The sequence below is a fragment of the Colias philodice genome, chromosome 18 (genome assembly GCF_061535455.1).
Source record: "Colias philodice isolate Cphi_HAF_F1 chromosome 18, ilColPhil1 Martin Lab GWU primary, whole genome shotgun sequence".
Taxonomy (NCBI): domain Eukaryota; kingdom Metazoa; phylum Arthropoda; class Insecta; order Lepidoptera; family Pieridae; genus Colias; species Colias philodice.
The window spans coordinates 5,889,065-5,912,159 of record NC_143103.1 but is presented as its reverse complement, the minus strand read 5'-3'; the positions used below and the strand labels follow the sequence as shown (position 1 = coordinate 5,912,159).

General features: G+C 35.1%; 2 protein-coding genes across 3 annotated transcripts; one reads left to right on the top strand and one right to left on the bottom strand.

The window, feature by feature from the left end:
• Positions 1-906: 906 nt before the first annotated feature.
• spn-E (tudor domain containing 9 protein spindle E) lies at positions 907-22,695 on the top strand. 2 transcript variants are annotated; one of them, XM_089706297.1, is made up of 27 exons: positions 907-1,284; positions 1,533-1,761; positions 1,833-2,027; positions 2,172-2,393; positions 2,559-2,634; positions 2,800-3,095; positions 3,204-3,412; positions 3,735-3,913; positions 4,564-4,727; positions 5,108-5,275; positions 8,457-8,619; positions 9,377-9,504; positions 9,770-9,976; positions 10,358-10,587; positions 10,977-11,037; positions 11,122-11,213; positions 11,300-11,423; positions 11,808-12,023; positions 12,647-12,862; positions 13,645-13,770; positions 13,881-14,041; positions 14,339-14,458; positions 14,959-15,081; positions 15,305-15,452; positions 16,206-16,327; positions 20,761-20,985; positions 21,540-22,695. In XM_089706297.1, the coding sequence occupies exons 2-27, from the start codon at positions 1,552-1,554 to the stop codon at positions 21,676-21,678; spliced, it is 4,320 nt and encodes a 1,439-aa protein (XP_089562423.1). In that variant the 5' UTR covers positions 907-1,284; positions 1,533-1,551; the 3' UTR covers positions 21,679-22,695. The 2 variants fall into 2 exon arrangements, with proteins under 2 accessions (XP_089562423.1, XP_089562424.1); XM_089706298.1 differs by having other exon boundaries at positions 907-1,372.
• On the bottom strand, positions 18,473-20,401 carry LOC149480472 (uncharacterized). The gene is made up of 5 exons (XM_089706852.1): positions 19,992-20,401; positions 19,797-19,906; positions 19,371-19,599; positions 19,182-19,253; positions 18,473-18,676 (listed from the first exon to the last, which is right to left on the bottom strand). The coding sequence occupies exons 1-5, from the start codon at positions 20,040-20,042 to the stop codon at positions 18,473-18,475; spliced, it is 666 nt and encodes a 221-aa protein (XP_089562978.1). The 5' UTR covers positions 20,043-20,401.
• Positions 22,696-23,095: the final 400 nt, after the last annotated feature.

The following is a 23,095-nucleotide window of genomic DNA, read 5'->3' as shown; positions in this document are numbered from 1 at the left end:
ATAGAAAGGGTTTTAGGTTAAAAGCAAAGAATTTTTTTAAAGATTGAGCGCCCTATAAGACTGAAAATACACAAACTAGTGCTTTTTTGCTGTTGGTATACTGCCTTTTCGAAAATTGAGTTGGCAACACTGAACATTATCGTCCGATAGCCACTGGGAATATCGGTGTCGGCTCCGATATCCGATATCGGACCGGACAATGTGAAAGACAGGTACATATTTCATACATTTTACTTCCCTCCGATATCGGATATCGGCTATCGGCTTCCGATATCCGATATCGGATCGGATAATGTGAAAACGCTCTGAGTGTTCCCAAATTGATTCGACGCGGAGACCTTCAAGAAAAGGGCATAATATTTATACCTCAAAGGCCGGCAACACATTCACGGTGGCACATCACTTTCCATCAGGTTACTCGCCCGCGCCAGCTCGTGTGCCTGCTTAAGCGATAAAAATAAAGTGTAGATACAAAGGCAATTTTAAATATTTTTCCCTAAATTAGTAGCTAAATTGTATATTTATTTATTATTTTTTACACAAATAATATATTAATAATATAATTAATTTTAGCCGCACTGCATATTTAATATTTTCCCTGTGGCAACTTAGTCTATAACATTTTAGAAAGGGATTACCCCAACTTGTACAAACTCGTTATGAACCGTTTTATGAAATTTGAAAATGCTTATTACAAGCAATGAATAAAATTGTTTTATTTTTCCCTCCACTTTCAGAAATCACTATTTCTACATCTTTCTAGTCCTTTTCACTTCTCTTAGAGCCCTTTCTGGCCAGTTCCAGTTGTGAGCATGAGTTACCCATTTTATGAATCAAGGTTGCAGCACTTGTAAAATAATAATAATTATTGTCAGTCACAGTGTCAGTCTTCAAAATTTGAAAGCAAAGCGCGAGAATATTGAAATAAGGGTTGCCTAAGAAAAAATCTCCTTTGTTTTAGAGAATTTACAAAAAAGGTTTTCATCAGATATTTTAGTGTAGTAATAAGGGATGAAGTTATGATAAATTTCGTATAGGTAGTTTGAGTTCTTGAAATGGGATAAGTAAAGTTATTGAAAATGAGGAAAAATTATGATTGCACGGAACAATACATTCAACGATCTATGATTTATTCTCAGATTTATTGGGTAACACTGCACTTGACACTGATAGTTAATATCTGTGGTTAATATTAATGTCTTCTGTAATCTTGACAGAAAATATCGAAAAGCGTGAGCTGAAGCGGCAACAATTTGTTGATGTATCAACAAAAATTTTTGCAAGGTAAAAGTAAAAAAAAAATATAATATTTAATGCTTCTTGTCTCCGTTCTTATAATTTAAGAGCAGTAATTTTGTTACAACAAACGTAGGTTAGCATTTAAAAAAACAATTTTGTTTATTTATCCCATCTTATTTTTATATATTGACAATAGCATGTTCATATTTACAAAAGCATGTTTCTATTTGCTAAATATAAAATTTTCAGTCTTATGAGAATATTGGATTATATTTATGTATTTTATTTACCAGCTGTTCAAATATATGAATAATGGACGAACTTCGGGCGTTTTTCAATAATCCTCCCACAAGTTCACAAAAAATTAAACTACGAGGGCCGCTCACGGCAGGTCGTCGTATCACTAAAAATGATACAATAAATGAGCTTAATCGCTCCGAAGACCATCGTCATTCCGTACTTCCAAGTGGTACTGGTTATGCCAAAGAAGCTCAGCAAAGAGAAGTTGAAATTTATTTGAAGGTAAAAATAAGTTCATTCATAAAATAAAGTTTTAGCATTTCCATGTAATGAGGTTATTGGTTTTATTTTAGAATGAGAGGGAGCGGCTGAACTTTGAAAGTATTTCTGAAGGTTTAAATTCTTTAGAGGAACTTTCATCATGGGCTTCAAGTAGGCCACACTTATTAGATCTTTCTGAGGAAGTGATGACCCATGTGTATAACAAATACACTTTTCAAAGGAAAGAAGATACCAAGAATCTCCCTATAAATGAACATCATGAAGAGGTTTGTTTAATATGTTTTTTAAACCGATATGAATATTTTCTAAAATAATACTGCAGCTAGGTTTGTGGTGAAATTAAATTAACTTTTAAGTTAATGTTAAAGCTTTTTTCTTAAACATAATATGAAATTGTTATTTTAATATAGATCATAAAATACATCAAATCTTATGGAGTAGTAATAATAGAAGGTCCCACTGGATGTGGTAAAACAACACAAGTGCCGCAGTGGATTTTGGATGATGCTTATAACAACAGGCAAGCCTGTAAAATAGTTGTCACTCAGCCAAGGAAAATTGCAGCCATATCTATTGCAAAGAGAGTCGCTCAAGAGAGGGGCTGGGATGTAGGAGGGATTGTTGGTTACCAGGTTTGTACATTGAATGTATTTTTCAGAAGTAGATGTAGTCAAATTATTTTCAAGTAGATGAGCTTACTTAAATATAGAATATCCTGTAATACTTTAGATGGAATTTGTCTCTCAACAACTAAAAATAGTCTATATTATAAGGCATAATTGTTGAATAATTTACAGGTGGCTTTAGAAAACAGAACTTCAAATGATACTCGAATATCATATGTCACTACAGGAGTATTACTTCAGAAATTAGGTAAGTATGCTATAACTAATAGTAATAAGATAAAATATGTTACATACACCAAGAACCTTTTTAACCCATTGAGCCCCGAACGGCCCGATCGGTCCACGACACAATAGATTTTCTATTGTGTCTGTGATTCCGGGGCCTAAGTTATTAACAATGTCTTTGTTTTAGTTAATGCAAAGAATATGAATGAGTATACACACATCATATTGGACGAGGTTCACGAGAGGGGTCAGGAAATGGACTTCCTACTGTTGGTTGTTAAGAAGTTTCTTTATACAGTCTCGCCACGGGTCAAAGTCATTCTCATGTCTGCCACATTTAATGTACAAACATTTGGTGATTACTTTTCCCTACCATGTCCTACCACCAAGCAGCCTATGTCAATGTGTGTGAGAGTGCAGTCAGGAAAATCGAGATATACTACAAAAATATTTTACTTAAATCAATTGAATAAGTTTGGATCTGTAAGTATTTTCTGTTTTTTCTTCTATAGACTAAAATAAGTGGCTAAATAAAAAATATGTTACATTCAATATAAAGCAAAATAAATATTTTTTTTATAATTCCCGTAGATTCCACAACAGCAAGGCTCACCGGAAATTGCTCCAGATATGAACCATCTTGTTGTTAAACTTGTAAATGCCTTTGAAAATATAGATAAGAAAGAAGAGTTTGAAAAAGATGATATTTCTGAAGAAGACTTGCCATCTATACTGATATTCTTGCCTGGTATTAATGAAATTGAAGAACTATACTCCTGTTTAACTGATCGACAAATAAGGTATTTAATAATGTCAAAATATTGCACTAATATTTTTTCCCAACTCGAACAGTTCCCAACATAATAACTTGTGTCTAAAATATGTTCTTTATACCATGATTTGACAATAAAGTTATAACATATAAAAAAATGTCTCTAGGAAAACCCAGCCTATGCATATAAGAGGCAGAGTTTTCTAATAATCAATACTACTTTACTCTCACCAAAAACGTTATAATTTCAAAGAATGTTCGCGTTCGAACAATTTTTGACGTACTTTTCATATGCATTTGATTGACTCGGACAGACTAGCTGTTTACAGATGATAATGTTTATATTATAGGATGAAGCTATGTGGCGCCGATTGCGCTAAACACGAGTGGTGGGTATTGCCTTTACACTCGACCATAACAGCTGACGAACAAGTGCGCGTATTTCAAAGAGCCCCTCCCGGTCATAGGAAGATTATACTCGCAACAAATATCGCGGAGAGTTCCATTACAGTTCCTGATATTAAATATGGTAAGTGAATATTGAACCAAGAAACAATCATTGACCATTGTATTCTGTATTTTTATTGATTGCACAAAATATGGAGACGGATATACAGTAGAACTCCAATTATCCGAATTAATGGGGACCGGGACCCATTCGGATAATCAAATATTCGGATAATCGGATTTAAAAAAAAATTGCCATTGGAGAGAATAAAAGCTACGTTTTGATATTGCACTATTTTTTTATTGAATTAAATGAAAGAAACATGAAATTTTCACATGTTTTAAATATTTTTGCAATCATTTTTCTTATTTCCTCTAGTGACAACGCATCTTTATCATCATCATCCTTTCCATATTCTTGTTAGGGGAAGAATAATAGCGCACTTAGACTTTTTTTGGACAATTTTTGGTGATTCGGATAATCGGCGATTCGGATAGTCGGAGTTCGGATAGTTGGAGTTCTACTGTATTTTTTCATTAATCAGAAAATTATTCCCTTTGTTTCTACAGTTCTACTATTTTAATTGTGTTATTTAATTAACAGATATGTTCCTTCCTTAACGAATGCGCAAAGAGCATTGTTTTGTATTTTCAGCTTTTGATAGTGTTTGGTTTTAAGTATCATAATAGGACAATGTGACTTTTATAAACGTGAACGTATTCCCATAACAGTGATAGACTTCTGCCTGATGAAAGTATTAGTAGCGGACACAAACACGAACTTCACGTCGCTGCAAATGATATGGGCGTCGAAGGCGAACTGCCAGCAGCGGGCCGGCCGTGCGGGCAGAGTGCGGGATGGACGAGTGTATAGACTGGTTACTGATAAATTTTATGTGAGTGTATACAAAATATTTATTAAATAAAAAAATGTCAAATAAACTTTAAGGGCCGATTTTTCAATGCTTGGATAAAACTTATCCTTTCAATAAAGTATTACACGATAATATTAAAATGTCACCTAAACTGTCAAATACGGGCAATTAGAATACGTTTTGAAAATGGTAGTTTTAAACATTATTCGACGAATAAGTTTTATCCAAGCATTGAAATATCGGCGGTCCTACTATGAATAATTTTTACTTTATAATTGATGTGACCCCGTTTCTTTAAATTAAAATTTTATAATCTTTTAATAAAATACAAATATATTTGACAGCACCAAATATCAGTTTCAGTTGAAATGTCTACAATATATATTCTTGTTATATTTTAGGAAGGTTTACTGGACGAGAGCCTACCAGAGATGAACCGTTGCCCTCTGGAACGGCTGGTGCTGCTCTCTAAAACGCTAGACATGGGCCCGCCCGCGGATATTCTGGCTTTGGCCATGGATCCACCAGATATGTCCAATATACATCGAACTATACTTGTGTTGAAAGAGGTACATATAATGGGTTACCTATCTTAATCTCGAATTTTAATATTCCGAATATCATAATCCAGAAAACGTTTGGACATTTTTTCATAACCCCGAATTTTTAAATTTCGAAGTTTTGTTTGCCATATAATCGCAACTCCGAATTTCATTTGCCCATTTCTTTATTTGTACGACGTTTTACAATCCAGACGAATGAGTTCCAGACATACGAAATCTAAATGCACAAAATCCAGATGACCGTAATCCATATGCACGAAAGCCAGATTTTTAAAACACAAATTTTTGAAATACAGTTAATTGATATCCAGACAAACAATGTCCAGATTTTTGAAATTCAAATAAACGATATCCAGCAAAACGAAATCCTTCAAGGGGGACGCAGCACGAACCTAACCTAACCTACTGAATAGATTTTAACACTTTAACCTTTCTGTAATGGGCAAGTAAAACAATAGCGAGTCGGTTCTGGCACTCGCCGGCCGCTGCCGCGGCACGCTCGCTTCGCTCGCTCGGCTCGTGCGTGGGGGGTCACAGTTCAAACCTAACCTAACCTACTGAGTCGAATTTGACACTTAAACCTTTCTGTAATGGGCAAGTAAAACAATAGCGAGTCGGTTCTGGCACTCGCCGGCCGCTGCCGCGGCACGCTCGCTTCGCTCGCTCGGCTCGTGCGTGGGGGGTCACAGTTCAAACCTAACCTAACCTACTGAGTCGAATTTGACACTTAAACCTTTCTGTAATGGGCAAGTAAAACAATAGCGAGTCGGTTCTGGCACTCGCCGGCCGCTGCCGCGGCACGCTCGCTTCGCTCGCTCGGCTCGTGCGTGGGGGGTCACAGTTCAAACCTAACCTAACCTACTGAGTCGAATTTGACACTTAAACCTTTCAGTAATGGGCAAGTAAAACAATAGCGAGTCGGTTCTGGCACTCGCCGGCCGCTGCCGCGGCACGCTCGCTTCGCTCGCTCGGCTCGTGCGTGGGGGGTCACAGTTCAAACCTAACCTAACCTACTGAGTCGAATTTGACACTTAAACCTTTCTGTAATGGGCAAGTAAAACAATAGCGAGTCGGTTCTGGCACTCGCCGGCCGCTGCCGCGGCACGCTCGCTTCGCTCGCTCGGCTCGTGCGTGGGGGGTCACAGTTCAAACCTAACCTAACCTACTGAGTCGAATTTGACACTTAAACCTTTCTGTAATGGGCAAGTAAAACAATAGCGAGTCGGTTCTGGCACTCGCCGGCCGCTGCCGCGGCACGCTCGCTTCGCTCGCTCGGCTCGTGCGTGGGGGGTCACAGTTCAAACCTAACCTAACCTACTGAGTCGAATTTGACACTTAAACCTTTCAGTAATGGGCAAGTAAAACAATAGCGAGTCGGTTCTGGCACTCGCCGGCCGCTGCCGCGGCACGCTCGCTTCGCTCGCTCGGCTCGTGCATGGGGGGTCACAGTTCAAACCTAACCTAACCTACTGAGTCGAATTTGCCACTTAAACCTTTCTGTAATAGGCAAGTAAAACAATAGCGAGTCAGTTTTAGCGTGGGGGTCGTAGTTCAAACCTAACCTACTGAGTCGACTTTGACACTAAAACTGGTCTGTAATGGACAATAGATCAAGAGCCCACGACGGCCAGACTTTCCTTTCTTTCGGAAAGTTGAAAGTTTCTCTGTATATGTCTCCTATACAGATAAGAACGACCAGCGACTATCAAGTTTGGGTTGTGGTTACTTTGGTAGGAAACAGGTAGTAAAGGTGTATAAAATAGTACCTAACTTTCATTATAGTTTAAAAGCTAAATTTTATATATGTTACTTGGGGACCTATAAAAAGATATTACCTTAAGAGCCAGACAGTTTTCATGGTTCTTACATCTAGCCAGACACATTTAAAAAATAACTAACATATCATCAAATTCACATAACTACCTAAAAGCGTAACAAATATGAAATAACCCACTAAAAACATTAGTTAACTATAATTATTAAAAAAATAAAAGTATAATATATAAGTAATAAAGTTATTACTTATCTTTTACGGGGGCTTATGTTGATGGAATTTCACGTATCTCGATGACACAATAAAAAAGTCATCGGGATACGTGAAATTCCATCAACATAAGTCTAAGTAAAAGATAAGTAATAACTTTATTACTTATATATTATACTTTTATTTTTTTAATAATTATAGTTAACTAATGTTTTTAGTGGGTTATTTCATATTTGTTACGCTTTTAGGTAGTTATGTGAATTTGATGATATGTTAGTTATTTTTTAAATGTGTCTGGCTAGATGTAAGAACCATGAAAACTGTCTGGCTCTTAAGGTAATATCTTTTTATAGGTCCCCAAGTAACATATATAAAATTTAGCTTTTAAACTATAATGAAAGTGAGGTACAATTTTATACACCCTTACTACCTGTTTCCTGCCAAAGTAACCACAACCCAAACTTGATAGTCGCTAGTCGTACTTATCTGTATCGGAGATATATACAGAGAAACTTTCAACTTTCCGAAAGAAAGGAAAGTCTGGCCGTCGTGGGCTCTTATATTACAAGTAAAACTTACTGACAATGATTATTTTCAGTCGATAGTAAAGGTATAATCACGATTGTATGGAAATCAAATAAAAAGATTATGAAAATCTGGCAATAGTTTATCTGTTATACGATTATATGGGAACCAAATAAAAAGATTATGAAAATTTGGCAATAGTTTATTTGGAAAATGGTACGATGGGAAACAAAAAAAAGTATTCTGAGAATCTGGTATAATCAGATCTGTATTATGAGAATACGGGAAACAAAAAAATACTTTTTAAAAATCTGGTTTTGGTGCATCTGGAAATTGATTCATCTGGGAAATTAAAAAAGGAATTTTAAAAATTTGTCATTCATTACATCTGTCTTTTAAAAGTTCTAACAACCGTTTTCGGGGTTTTAAGATTCGGGTAATAGAAATTCGAGTTTTTAATAGGTTACCCATATAATGACTATATTCGATAAAAAAAAAGAACCATTTTGTCTCTTCAAGAGGCAAAATTAGCTTAAGTTATTGTTTTCAAAATTGAATTTTTGTCTTTTTTACATAAAGATCATACTAATACACTTTTTAACAAATCATAAAAGCCAAAGAATGCAAAAAATTGGCTTACGAAACCAAATACGTATGTAAAACAATTTATTATTATAGACCGGCGCATTGAAGAAAATGATAGATGGAGAATGGAGTACATCAGATGGGGATATTACTCACTTGGGTCGTCTAATGGCCACCCTACCGATTGACATCAAAATGTCCAAACTCATTATGCTTGGATACATCTTTGGGTGTCTGGATGAAAGTGTTATTATGGGTGGGTATCTTGAAATATTACATTTTGCACGCCTCTTAAGCGAAGCGTTGAGGTGGGTACTACTGTCACTTCGCGCAAAACATCTGATTTTTCAAACTTAAAATGTCTTTATGTATCATACATTGCACTTGTAAGATAATACATACACACACATATTAAGAAAAAACACTATTTTTAACGTTCATGATATTTTTGATGTCATTTTTGTTATATAAACTAGTTAAAAAACAGTTTAAAAAAGTTCTGTCTTGGACGTCCGTGTGTCTGTATGTGCGGATCCTTTTTCTTGTTAACACGATAGCGACCGAAATACTTTACTAATTGAGTCTTTTTTTTTCTCTTACGCTTGAGTATGCTCAGGAATAGAACCCTTTCATTTTTCAGGGTCTGATTCGATGTGGTTTAATTGTTATTAAATAAACAAAAATAATAATTAATAAATATTTATTAAAAAAAAATTATGAGGCGTGCACTTTTGGATTTTCCAAATTTTTGTAGTTATTGTTGAATATTACAATTTAATGAAATGTTTTTTTTCTTATTGAAGTGAAACTTCTTTAGGCGCGTTGAGAGTAAAATTTTACGGTCGTGTCATGGCAATACCGTCACGTAATGGAGTAAGGCGACGAATTTGGTATCTTTGAATCTTTCCAAAGAGGTTTCACTTCTGACACGTGTGCTCGCCACACACGCTCTTTTTTATTTATTTAATGGAAATTGTTGAACAATAAATTCAATTATATTATTTGTTCTACAGCTGCTGCAATGTCTGTCAAAAACGTGTTCAGTAGTCCTTTCCGTGAACGCATGAATGCCTATAATTCGAAGCTCACTTGGGCTGATGGTTCGACGAGTGACTGTGTCGCTTTTCTTAACGTTTACAAGGTAAATATTGTCTAAATATTAAAAAATGTTGCTATTATTATGAAATTTCAACTGTTACAAAAACATAATATTTCAAAAAGAAAAATGTTATTGCATTGGCAAAATTTTAAGTTTAATATTTAAAATGATGAACATATCAATAAATTACGATTTTTTTGTTACAATATATATACATATATAGTAATATTTCTGTTGCTGTATTTTTTATTTGATATTTATTCGATATATTTAGTATGCTTAAAAAAATATATAACACACAAAACAGGTATGGAACCACCTCCGTCAACAACAATACTTCAAGCAAGCCGGCAACACGGAAGCGCAGTGGGCGCGACGCTTCTACGTGCAAGTGCGTGCGATGCGCGAACTTGACGATATGGTGCGGGAGTTGAGGAACAGACTGTCCAGGGAGGGCATGGAGTCGGCTAATAATACTCCGTGGAGTAAAAATGAACTGCCTATTGTGCTGAAGGTAAAACTGTTTTCAGTAATAGTGTTAAATTAAAGTTAATGAAATTACGAAAAGAAATCGTCCTGCTTTAGTATGGAATCGCAGACGAACATGCCTCTAATTCAATAGTTTATCATTTATTGATCATATTTGTATGTATAATCTCATATGATTCTTAGGATGTTATGTTTTAGGGAAACTGCATTTAACAATTTATTTCCAATTTTTTTTTACGAAACTCACAATGTCTATCAGTAGATTTCCTAATAAGAATTGATATGTTTAAAGTTTGGAATAGCTTGTGTTACAGGGAAGAAAAAATTAAAGAAGCATTTTACAGACGCTATTAACGTCAAATTTTCAATTCAGAAACTGATCGTAAATCTTGTGTCGTATTTGCAGGTGATACTAGCGGGTGCGTTCTACCCGCAGTACTTCATACAAGTGGGCGGCGACGAGGGTCGTGAGCGTGAAGCCGTACGCACGCTGGGTGGGCTCGACCCGCGCACATCTGTGTACCTGCGGGGATTCCCTGACCACCAGCCGCCTGAAGTATACGCGGCTGCTATACGATCAGTGGTGAAGCAGCATATAGGAGATGAACCCAGAGTCACTTTTGATAAGAATAGCCGGTGAGTTTGTAGCACGTGGTGGTAAAGGTACCCGCATATACCCGCATAAATAGTGCACGTACTATTGTACTTACGCGGCTTCCCCGACGACTTCGTTGGAAGCGTACGCGGCTGCTATACGATCAGTGGTGAAGCAGCACATTGGGGATGAACCTAGAGTCACTTTTGATAAAAATAGCCGGTGAGTTTGTACCACGTGGTGGTAAAGGTACCCGCATAAATACTATACGCACAACTGTACCTGCGTGGCTTCCCCGACCACCATATTTATGCATTAAAATGTTTTTATGTTTTTGGAGTTTCTACTCCCGTTAAATTATGCACCTTTTTATCTTTTCTACTTTGCTGCCCAATAAATTAAATATTTTTTTACAATTTAATTTCAACAGAAAAGTATATCTAACGTTTGACGGTGATGTGGGCGTGCAGCGTGACAAGAACAAAGGCGGAGTGAGTAAAAACTTCTTCATTACTTAATATATCGTATTATTTTAAATATTAAATTAACAATAATATGATATGGCATGTTTTCAGGATCCAACAATACCTGGTCAAGTGGTGTTGCCAGTTTATAAAGCCATAAAAGCTCGACATTTACAAATGCCCATAAGGATTCCATTGCTACCGTAAGTTTATTTAATTTGCAAATCTTATTTCTGATGTATAAGGAATATGAACAAGGCGATGAAATAATTCCTTTATACAATTTTAGACTGGAGAAAGCAAATGCTTTGGCGGCAGCAGCAGAAGCGTTGAAGGCAGCACGAAATGTAGATAACATGGTGCCGCGTTTACCAGAAATTGATGATACTTATTTTCCACTAAAAATATCCCAGGTATGAAACCATACATATAATAAACCATACGTAATATTTATTTGACTTTTACTTATAATCAGAGAATTTTTTTTTTTATTTTATCCTTACAACTACAACTAAAGCTGAGTACGTATCAAAATGAAAATCTCTACTTAATAAAAAAAAAATTGGTTGTCTGTAAAGTCGGTTTACTGACGATAGTTGAACGTGACAACGTCCGATTGTGCTTCTTTGTCGCTCGTTCCGCGCTCTCTCTCGCACTTTAAGCCTTACTTGGAACGCCTCAGAGTGAGGTAACGCCGCATGAGTCATGTTTTTTCGTGCGTGCAACCGGCTCTATCGAATTATAAGACGTTGTCACGTCAAAAAATATAGCTTCTCAAATACCTTCTATATTTTCAGCTAATAAACGTCGGCCGTTTCTGGGTGCAATACGACGACGAGTCGACAGCCAATGAACTGCGGCACATACAGAACACACTAAACCGCAAGCCGCTAGCGCCGTTCTCTGGGGCTATTGTAGCGGACACGTTGGTTGCGGCGCCGTATACAGACGATACCGGCACTATGCTGTACCGAGCGAGGGTCACTAAAGTGCTGCCTCGGGATATGCTTGAGGTTGGTGCTTGAGACAATATTACACAGCAGCAACATTCCATAATATGTTGACGTTGTGTGATTTTGAATAGTTTTTAAATATTTTTATATATTTGTACTTTAAGATTTGAAGATTTTTATTCATGAAATTCTAAATTATTCCGTTAATTTCTAGATGTAACCGTGATGCTAATTGTGCAGGTTTTAGACTTACGAGCAAAAATCTAAAAAAAAATGGGTCCTATGAATTCCTACAATCTTAGCTTGAGCACTTTCGATATGATCATCTGGACATGTCGAGGAATAACTGTGCGATTTTCAAACTTACGCGAATTATTTCCGCTAATGGCCCATTTTCGGCTTAATTTTCTTGGCCTATTATGTAAAAATCACTGCATAGTATAAAACAAAGTCGCTTTCTCTGTCCCTATGTCCCTTTGTATGCTTAAATCTTTAAAACTACGCAACGGATTTTGACGCGGTTTTTTTTAATAGATAGAGTGATTCAAGAGGAAGGTTTTAGTATATAATTTATTAGGTTTTAGACAAAGCGGGCGTAGCCGCGGGCGGAAAGCTAGTTACTATATAAAACGTGGATTTAATCATATAGTACGTCCGTAATATGTTTCGATTGCACTGTGCAGGTGTTCTACATAGACTACGGCAGCGCGGGGCGCGTGTCGGCGGGCAGCGTGCGCGCGCTGCCGGCGGGCGAGTGCGGGGCGCGCGCGCCGCTCGCCATGCAGTGCGCGCTGGCGGAGCTCGCGCCGGCGCCGCTGCTGCACGCGCACGCGCACTGGCCGCCCGCCGCCACCGCGCTCTTCGCCAGCCTCGTAAAGCGCCCCCGCCTCATCGGACGGGTCAGTTACAGTTCGTCTGAGACACAGAGACTACTTCAGCCGCACAGATCACGGAAACTAAAGGGAGATACGGTTAGGGGGCGGGGCCGATGTCGCAGCAATATGCCCAAAAAAAGAACAAGCTTCTAGTGTGCGAACGAATAGTCGCCCTCATATTTTTGTGTGATGACACGCACACAACGCGAAGTATTGTTTTGATTTTGTTTACCGCAGTTGTGTGCGTAAATTTGTAATGAGACACGATTTCGTACTCAGCGCTAGCGATTGGCATCTCTCTAGATCTCTATGTTCAGCAGTCACCACAGTGAAGTAGCCTCTGCCGTTCACAACTTGCCGTTCGTGTGTTAAAACTCTGAAGCGGCCATTTCATTAATAGCCTAGGCGATTTGTTAAAGCGTTATCTGTAAGCGATTGATTATCCTGAATGATATCCAGTCGTTTTGATATAACAACGGCGCAATAACAAAATGTTATTAAACGACACTATTTAATAAAAAGTCTAATTTATTTAATGAATTGGCTGTGATCTATTTTAAATAACAAGCATAGAAATGAAAAAGAAAAATCACAAATGACGAAGCCATTAGCAATCCAACTAGCGCGGGGTAAGGTGCCCTATGTACCAAAGCCCAATGCAAAAAATGTGTATTCGAGACGGGGTATTTTTCTTAGTAGTGTTACCGAATTTTTCATCAACGGCTACCTACATAATTTCAAAATAAAAGTTTTAGGCTTTTTCCAAAATTGAAAATTCAAACTTTCTAATGGGACATTGTTTACAGGTGTATTCCGTAACGCACGGCGTAGTATCGATAGAACTGATGGGGGACGGAGGCAAAATAAACATCAACAAGGAATTGATCGCTAAGGGATTTGCTATCAGTTGTGAAGAGAGCTATGATTCAAAGGTATGTTATTCAAATATTTTTTTATTGCGGCTAATTCCTCGTCATTTATAAATAACTAAATTTCTTACTTACTATTTGACTAAAAATGCACTATAACAATATTTTTTTAGTTAAATCACGAACTAAGGCAAACGGCAACAGAGCTCAATATGGCACAAAAGCGTGCGTTTAACAAAGAACAAACGGAGCTAGCGTTCAATCAGACATGTGATATTGGCCCACTTAGTTTCAAGGAGTGTATTTCGGATGTCTGTCTGAAAGGTCCTACGAGGTATAATTTTTTTTCTCCCTAAGTTATTATGACCTGAATTAGTTCATATAAATTCTACCCCTTTTCACTCCTATCTTTATTGACAATATTAAAAAAAGGATATTTAATAATTTACCTACCCCAATTTTTTAAATTTCAATAAGCATTATTAAAAATTACAATATTTTTATAAGAAATAAAACAAATCTTATTCATCTTATTTAATGTTAAATTTGAAATATCAGTTCGTTTGTTAGGCATTTCCTTTGTTAATATAACTTATTTATTTGATTTTATTTATTTATTTATTAATTTTAGCCCACTAGAAACAACGCTACACAATATGATGTACGCGAGCCGCGACAAGCAAGTGACGGTCGAATGGAGTTCTGTCAACTCTGTATTGCTGGATACTGAACCTCAGGAACTTTATGAAAGGTATAAAAACTGTTCTTATATCTATAAAGATAGGTACATACTAACTTTAAATTTCTTGACTTAACGTCTAAATAAATAGCTCCTTTACATATTTTTTAAAAACAGTGATTTTCATGTTTAGTTATTTTTATTAAATCTGTTTATAATTGAAATGAAATACGTTTATTATGGACTTGCGGTCCGCCCCGGCTTCGCCCGTGGTACATATTTCGCAATAAAAGGTAGCCTATGTTCTTTCCAGGGTCTAAAGATTATCTGTGTCAAATTTCATCAAAATCGGTCTAGTAGTTTATGCGTGAAAACCATACATACATAATTACAAACCTTTCCTCTTTATAATATTAGTATAGAATATAGATTTTAGATACATAAAATAAGATACAAATAAACAAGTAACTACACACAGTATGTTTGTAAAAATCGAGCTAGAATTAGAATTTGCTAAAGAAATATGTGTGTATGATTAATACACTTGTTTGTTAATATTTTGTTAATTACAGGTTGCTAGTAGCAGGAGAAGTGGGCCACAACGAGCACAGTGGAAAATTAACCCTACGCCATACAACGCTAATGCCGAACATTCCCGGTCTGCCAGCTATTTTGGCACTGCTTTTCTGTCCTGTGTAAGTTTCCTTTAGTGTTGATATTAGTTCTAAAGTCCTAAAGCGCAAATAATGAATATCGTCTGTGAATGTTTTTTAAATAACTGTATTATTTATGATACCAATACCTATATACCAAGACATAAAAAGAGTAATTTAATAATATATTGAGTACTTTTTAAAAGGTATCTTTCATACTAACAATTGCTATTTTTAAAGTTATTAAAGTTGATTTCCTATACAGTGCTGAATTACGCCGCGATTCCGCTTGTACCCGCTACGTGAGTGTTCTATGTGGTCTGGGCAGTGAAGAAGACGGACAACCTTACTTCCCTGAACACGATCTGTTGGTTAACATCGATGCGCAGCTCACTGTTGAAGATATTGGCCTGGTTAGTATCTTTTTGTAGGATAGGATAATTAAGTTTTTGATGCGGCTTGACACAGTGGGGTTTTGGTCGGTAGGAATCCGACATAACCCTTTCCCCGGAGGTCGTGGGTATCTATGCAAGATTTCCCCACTTAAAAAAAAGGATAGGATAATTAGATCGCAAGGATAACAAGATTAAACAAACTTGATACTTGATTCCGCTGGTACCCTCTCTTCCACAAATATTGCAGAAAAAAAATTGGCATATCAGTCTAGACATTCTCCAGTTTTAGCGATGTAAACGAACAATGCGTATCGATATTATTTGTAATTGAATCATAGAAATAACTTAACATAGTTTTCAGTTGCCGTAGTCTATGATAGAACCGTAATGTTGTGACGACTTTTATGGCCGTTCCCAATATTCAAACTACGGTTATAAATAGACAGCTATCTCCGATAGCTAGTAAGGGTCTGTCTATCGTAATATAGATACGATATTGGGAACTGTCAAAACGTTATTGGGATGCTCAAACAGACAAATTCAAAGAGAAAAATATACCTCTAGTAAGCAGTTAGTCCTCCAGACGATAGATAGCGATCAGAGATAGGTTAGCTTATCGCTAGTAAGCTTACTGGGATGCCAAAACAAAAGATAGTATTTTCTATATTTAGTAGGGTCAAACCGAAGATAGATACGATATTGGGAACGGCCATTAGTGTTTTTTAAAGTTACTTGCGAGAATGTATTAATTAAATTTAAAATATATTTCAGATAAACCACATTCGCTATCTAATGGACTACACGATGCACATCAGTCGCAACGGCGAAGTGACCACCGACGACGCGGACTTCACGCACAATATACCCAAGTTTATTCGAGACGATCTCATGAAGTAAGAATCAAATTGATCAAATTGACTTAAAGTTTTTTATTATTTTGGATTTGTGATTATCGTTTTTCGTAGAAAATGGTTAGATATTGTGCTGTTTACGGATGTATTTCATCAGAAAAACGCGAATTTCTTTACGCTAGTCACAATTAATGTGCCAACCATAAAGCGTTAACACACACATTTGCAGTCTCTACAGTGTGACTGTCAAAACGATAATTTTGTATGGAGTGTCCAGGGTGTTATACAAGTATAAGTTTATCCGTTGTAATTACATACATTTTCATTTAATAAGAATTTACATATCTGGCACAATGTCTGTGACTGGTAATTTTTGTACAAATAAATTCTTTACATTTTCATTTAAAACATTAACATAGAGTCCAAAAGTGCTATATTATGTGTTACATTTATAAATACATTTAGAGACAAAACACTAACAGCCGTACAAATAAACGAGTCATAACATTTTATGATATGAATAAACTAAGAATAAGGAAAAATCATACAAATAAACACGTAATAAGTTAAACCTACCATAACGTCGTAATAAGTATTCATACTAATGCTATTTCATAGTTATTCCGGCTGTCACCCTAGTATAAGTCTGACATAAACGAATAAAAACACATCTTTTCGTACTTTCTGTAGTAAAGGTTGTAATTTAGAAGCAATTTTTAATCTTAATTCGAGATAATGGCAATGAGAGCAATAAGAGAAGTAGAAGAAGTTGAGCAAATTAATAATTTCATTATTGAAATGGAAAATCCTGTAAGAAGTATCAAAACATACGAAATTAGGAAAAACCCCTTTGATATTTATAATGATAATAAGTTTCGTAGAAAATATAGATTTTCTAAACCTGGAGTTATGTTTTTGGACCAGTTATTTGGCAACTCTCTATATAAAGACAGACGTGGTGGTGGTTTATCTTCTGTTCTCCAGATATTGATAGCTTTGAGATGTTGGGGTCGCAATCAAGTAAGTGTGTACCTTACTATATAATTTTAATTATTTCATTAATAAACATCATTTTTAGAGTAACCCACACAATATTTTTGTATTTGTAGTTTGCTGTGCAAGCAATTATGTAGGTACTAGGTAACTAACCTAACTAAAATATTTTGATTAACTTTCAGATGCAAGATGATTCTGGTGATATTCACGGTTTGACTCAGCAGTCTGTCTCTACTGTATGTCATCGGGTAGCAAGGGCAATATTAGTGAAAAGGTTTGATTACATTAAAATGCCGCTATCTTTAAATGAACAGTTGAAAGTTATGCAGCAGTTTGAACTGATTGCTGGGTTTAAAAATGTGGTTGGTGCCATTGACTGCACTCACATTAAAATACCAAAAGTCCAAGGACTTAGTGGTCAATATTATATAAATCGGAAAGGATACAGTTCCTTAAATGTACAGGTGTGTGTTATTTTATTTTTTCTCAAACTGCATAAAATCTATCTATATGTAAACTATCAGTTATATATATCCACCATATTAAATTGTGTGTTGACTCACCAATTATTTAATTTCAGGTAGTGTGTGATGCAACATTAAAAATAACGAATATTGTTGCTCGTTGGCGTGGCAGCACTCACGATTCACGCATATTCAGTGAAAGCCGAATAAAACAAATTTTTGAGAGTGGGCAAATACATGGTAGATTACTAGGAGACTCTGGATATGCTTGCACTCCGTACTTGTTTACACCCCTGCTAAATCCTTCTACTCGGAAAGAAGAAGCATACAATTATGCCCATATTAGAACACGCACAAGTGTTGAAAGATGTTTTGGTGTGTGGAAGAGTCGATTTAGATGTTTATTATCAGGTTTTCGAACAGCTCTGGACAACACCAAAGCATATATAGTTGCTTTGGCTATATTGCACAATATAGCCATCGAATTAAATGAGGAATCTTTCTTTGGTGATGATGATGATGACGACGATGAAGAAATACCTGCTCAACCACCAACAGTACCCGCTGGTATCAACACATTGCGTGGACCTGCAGTACGGGCCACATTTATTGAAGATAATTTTTAATTATGTATATAATATGTATATTATAGTATATTTTTATTATGTAATTTTATTTAGTTAGTAATTATGTACATAAGTTTATAAATAAAACGATAAATATTATATTATGCATTTTTATTATTATCCAAGCATTTTTGTAAAATTTCATGTTGCAATTTTAAATTTTTCATAACTTGCACATGCATTTCAGCCATTTGAGTAATTCTTAATTCATGTTCCTTTTGTAGGCGCTCATTTTCTTGCATTCTAAAGCTATGCATGTCTTTATAAGAGGCTTCAGCAAAATTAAAACTATTTTGTCTTGCTATCTATAACAAACAAGAAAAATTTAATTATCTTTTGATACCCTAGATTTACTAAAATTCTAAGTTCTGCCCATGAACAGCTACCAACATTATATCTATCACACATTTAATATAATTATATATCTCAATAACAAACATTTGAATAAAAAAATATTTTGGAAATAAGTAGAAATTGAACAAAAACAAATATAAACTAAATCAAAAGTTAAGATGTATATAATTACTGGTGTTTTTTGTTTTTGAGGTTTTTTTTTTGTTGGTTTTGGTGGTGTTGTTTCTTCTACTGCCTTGCCAATCTTGTTATTTATAATTTCCTGGAATTAACAAGAGCAGTTCATACAAGTATCTACCTGAATATAATAGATAGATATTAATCTAACTACCACTATTACTACTACTTAGTGACCTACTAGTGATCATTATGTCACTTGATATGGTTATACCTGGTTAATATCATTTAATAATAAATTGTATGATTATAATAAAGGAACACAAAAAAAATCCCTACACTACTATTTCCATCCATTGGTGTATTTGGTTCCACAGGATCTGGATTCCCACTTATTTCATTTGTAATATCCTGAAATAAAAAACACCCATGATGAGACCACTTAAAGAACGTCATTACAAGATAAATCTTGGTAATTATTTACTTAGTAATGTAAACAAAGGAATAGTATTTAAGTTAATTTCTAACCTTGATACCATCACAATCAAACTCATTAAAACCAATCTCAAACTCCTGAGGTACCATGTCCAGTATTTCCACAGCATCTGGGGAAGGAGAAGGAGGTTTGGGGCCACCCCCAGTTTTATTTGACTCTCGCCTAAACAAGGACATTTCTTTCTTCGAATTTAATTTTTGGACCTTCCATTGATTAATTAATTGTTTTCTATCCCTTGTTCTGACATTTGCTAGATTAAAACTGAAAATAACATGTTTCAAATTTCAAATTCAAATGATTTATTGTGATTCACAGGTTATAAGGGTTATTACAATGTATGAGGTGATCCGCTGTGATCTGCCATGTGGCGTACAATTTTTAAAAAATGTTTTTCAAATGTTTGGATACATCAATAAGGTTTATAAGCAAACTAATATACAAAACAACACAATACTTACTTCTCTGTTATTTCGTCCCAAGCCTTTGTTTTTTCCTTATTTGTATTGGTAGTTAAATCCTTATTTTCTATTATATTTAGATAGGGTCGTAAGATATTCCTAAACAGTTGCTGTGAACAGAGAGAGGTACAAGAAACATGATCGAAGCAAAGAAATTACCACGCATCAATTATAAATGTACATAACTCTACATACCTTTTCCTCCTTTTCCCAATTCAGACAGCGTTCTCTTTTATTTGCTTGCATATTTAATTATAATATAATAATATATTTCCAATAATATTTTCCAAATAATTTAACAAGACATACAATGAAACTTCGAAAACAAATTCGAATGGAGGGAAGTCTCAAGTCAATCGAGTGTCGATTGTCAAAATGACAGCAGAAACGCTTATCCATAGACAATTTCAACGTTTTTCATAATTTTATGAATGAATTGCTACGTTGCCGCTTCGCGCCTATTGCATAGCGTGAGCATAGTTACATCGACGTTATTCTTAATTTATTTGTAAGAAGTTATGACATCCATATTCTTTATTTATTCCAATCATATCTATTCATTGCATAAGGTTTGAATAAGCAAGTTTTTATTTGTACGGCTGTAATTCTATTTGAGTTACTTAGTTGCCCTTTTAAAGAAATGAAAACATTGACACCTTATTTAGTGAATACAACTCAAAATGAAACATTTATTTATTCAATTAGCCTTCTTTTAGCAGTTTTGAATCGTCATAACATAGTTTACCATTTACAACCTATAATTTATCATCAATACGATGTTTTTTTAAGCTATTGCATAGCTTCTATCGCGGGCCTTGAGAGCGGGGACCGAATCGAGAAATTTCGTAACGAAAAAACCTCATGCTCCCCACTCCGACGAGTACGGAGGTGTGGCTTGAAGGCATGCTATGCAATAGCTTTACCGCGGCAGTCCCCGAGTGCCACACGTCTTTTTTTATTTCAGATTACTCCCAAAACGTCGCAAACACCGTGAGCCAGAATCGGTAGTGAACGCGTGGGAGTGGCGTTCAGTGCCCGAACAAGAGTTCCTAGAGATATCCGTACCTGATATGGTAGAAAGGGCCGAGTTGTTCCCTCTACACGCGCCTCTAGAACTGGCGCCGTTGCCAAGGGAACGGCTGCTCGAACTCAAGAGGGATAATGATGAGCTCAAACAACTTGTCGCTAGGTACAATTTTGCATTACTACACTAATACGTGTACACATATATACACTAACGCCCATAACGTAATAACGTTATGGGCGCAAAAGTTTTAGTTGCTTATGATATTTTCATACACATCCATACTTAATATTATAAATGCGAAAGTAACTCTGTCTGTCTGTCTGTTACTCAATCACGCCTTAACTACTGAACCAATTTGCATGAAATTTGGAATGGAGATATTTTGATACCCGAGAAAAGACATAGGCTGCCTTTTATTGCGAAATATGTACCACGGGCGAAGCCGGGGCGGACCTCTAGTATCATATAAATATCATAAATGGAAATGTTTGATAGATTTCCGCTTATGATATTTCCAAGTTTTCCAAATAGTATGATGAGGCAGAATGAACAAACGAATTAATGAAATATATGACAATGCACTATACCCATACACCACATTTAGACATGGGAACATTTCTATTATTTAAGTTAAAACTAGACGTCTCTATCGATTTTTAACCGATTTATAAACTGTTTATTCAGCAGCAAGCTTAAGTAAATGTATTTTTATACAGGGCGTCGTTGGCATCCAACGCGCAGTTTGCGTGCAAATTATGCGGCACCGTGCAAATGGCCGCGCACGCGATGCGCATACATCTCTTGTCCAACGGACACAAGGAAAAGGAGGAAGACTTCAGGATTGTTCAGGCTTAAAAATTTATTTTTTTATTTTTTTGTATTACCGTCCACTATAACCGTCTTATTACAAAAAAACTTAAATAATAAACACAGACTATAAAGTCATGATTTTACTTTAGTACAGAGGTTTTAACTTTTCCTCATTTGTTTAGTTACTATTAGCCGATATAGACTCTGGTTTTAATACAATTATTTAGGTCTAGTTTTGTAGTAAGGCCGTGTTTTGTTAAAAGACGGCATAATTTTTAAGTATAGTTGTATGTGATATAATAGATATTATGACTCGTATTTTGTAATATGTTATTTTTTCAGCCAACTTAAGGGGAAAACATAATTTCTATATCAGTTATTATGTAAGATATGTTTCATATCTGCCTTAAAACTTTATTTTTTAGTACCTAGCCTTGAATGTCCATCTAACATTAAAGTGTACATAAAATATATCTTTATGACATTTATATTACGTATTATCTAATACAAATAAGGTATTGTGTAGTTTTATAAGTATTAAGTTGTTAATCAAGACCCCATCGAGATAAATATTGGTTTTTAAAAGCCAATAAGTTTTTGTTGATTTTTATAGCATTTAGTAATTGTGTGAGAGATGTGTGATTAATCTGTGTAAGTTCATTTTTTACTGTTTCCTTAAAGATTCGATACAAATTTATCTCTTTTTATTTCCTTAGAAGTGTGATATAAGTTTATTATAATTTGCTTTTTCAATTTTTTTTAGTTGTAAAAAAAAATGTTGAGTGACTTGATTATTCTTTTAAAACATAGTTTAAGTACTATGACACTAATTAGAAATTATTTCGTTTTTTTTTTTGTTATATTCTATTGGACACAGAGTACGAGAAAGTTCTTTAGAAACCACACATATTTGTATGACAATTTGGTTCGTGTCCAATTTTATTCTGTGATTTGTGTATCCTTTTAATTTACATAGCTTGTAAGAAGATATATTGATACCATTTATTGATCTGTTATGTTTAGGAATAAAGAAGTGGCCAAATAAATGAATATTTTCTGGTACGTTGTCCTTTTTACATAATTAACCTTGAGTAAATTAGAGTTAAAATAATCAGCATTATTTTAACTCTAATTTACTGAATAATATGTATAGCAAAATATTGATTAAAAATATAATATATTTGTTTATCAAATAAAATACCGACGAACCCATACAATGGGGTAAAATTATATCTACTTTTATGCTGATTCTTATCAAAACTTTATAAATGAGACCTTTGTATAATCGGGATATCAAGTTTCAGAGGATCGTTTGTCCCTCTTTCAGCAATAACAATAGCGACAAAGTAGCTAGAAATTATTATAAACTGTATATATATTTTTCTTTCATATTATTTAATGAGACAATTATCTGAACAATAAAATGAGTTATTAAAGTATCCATATACATTTAAGATTTTAT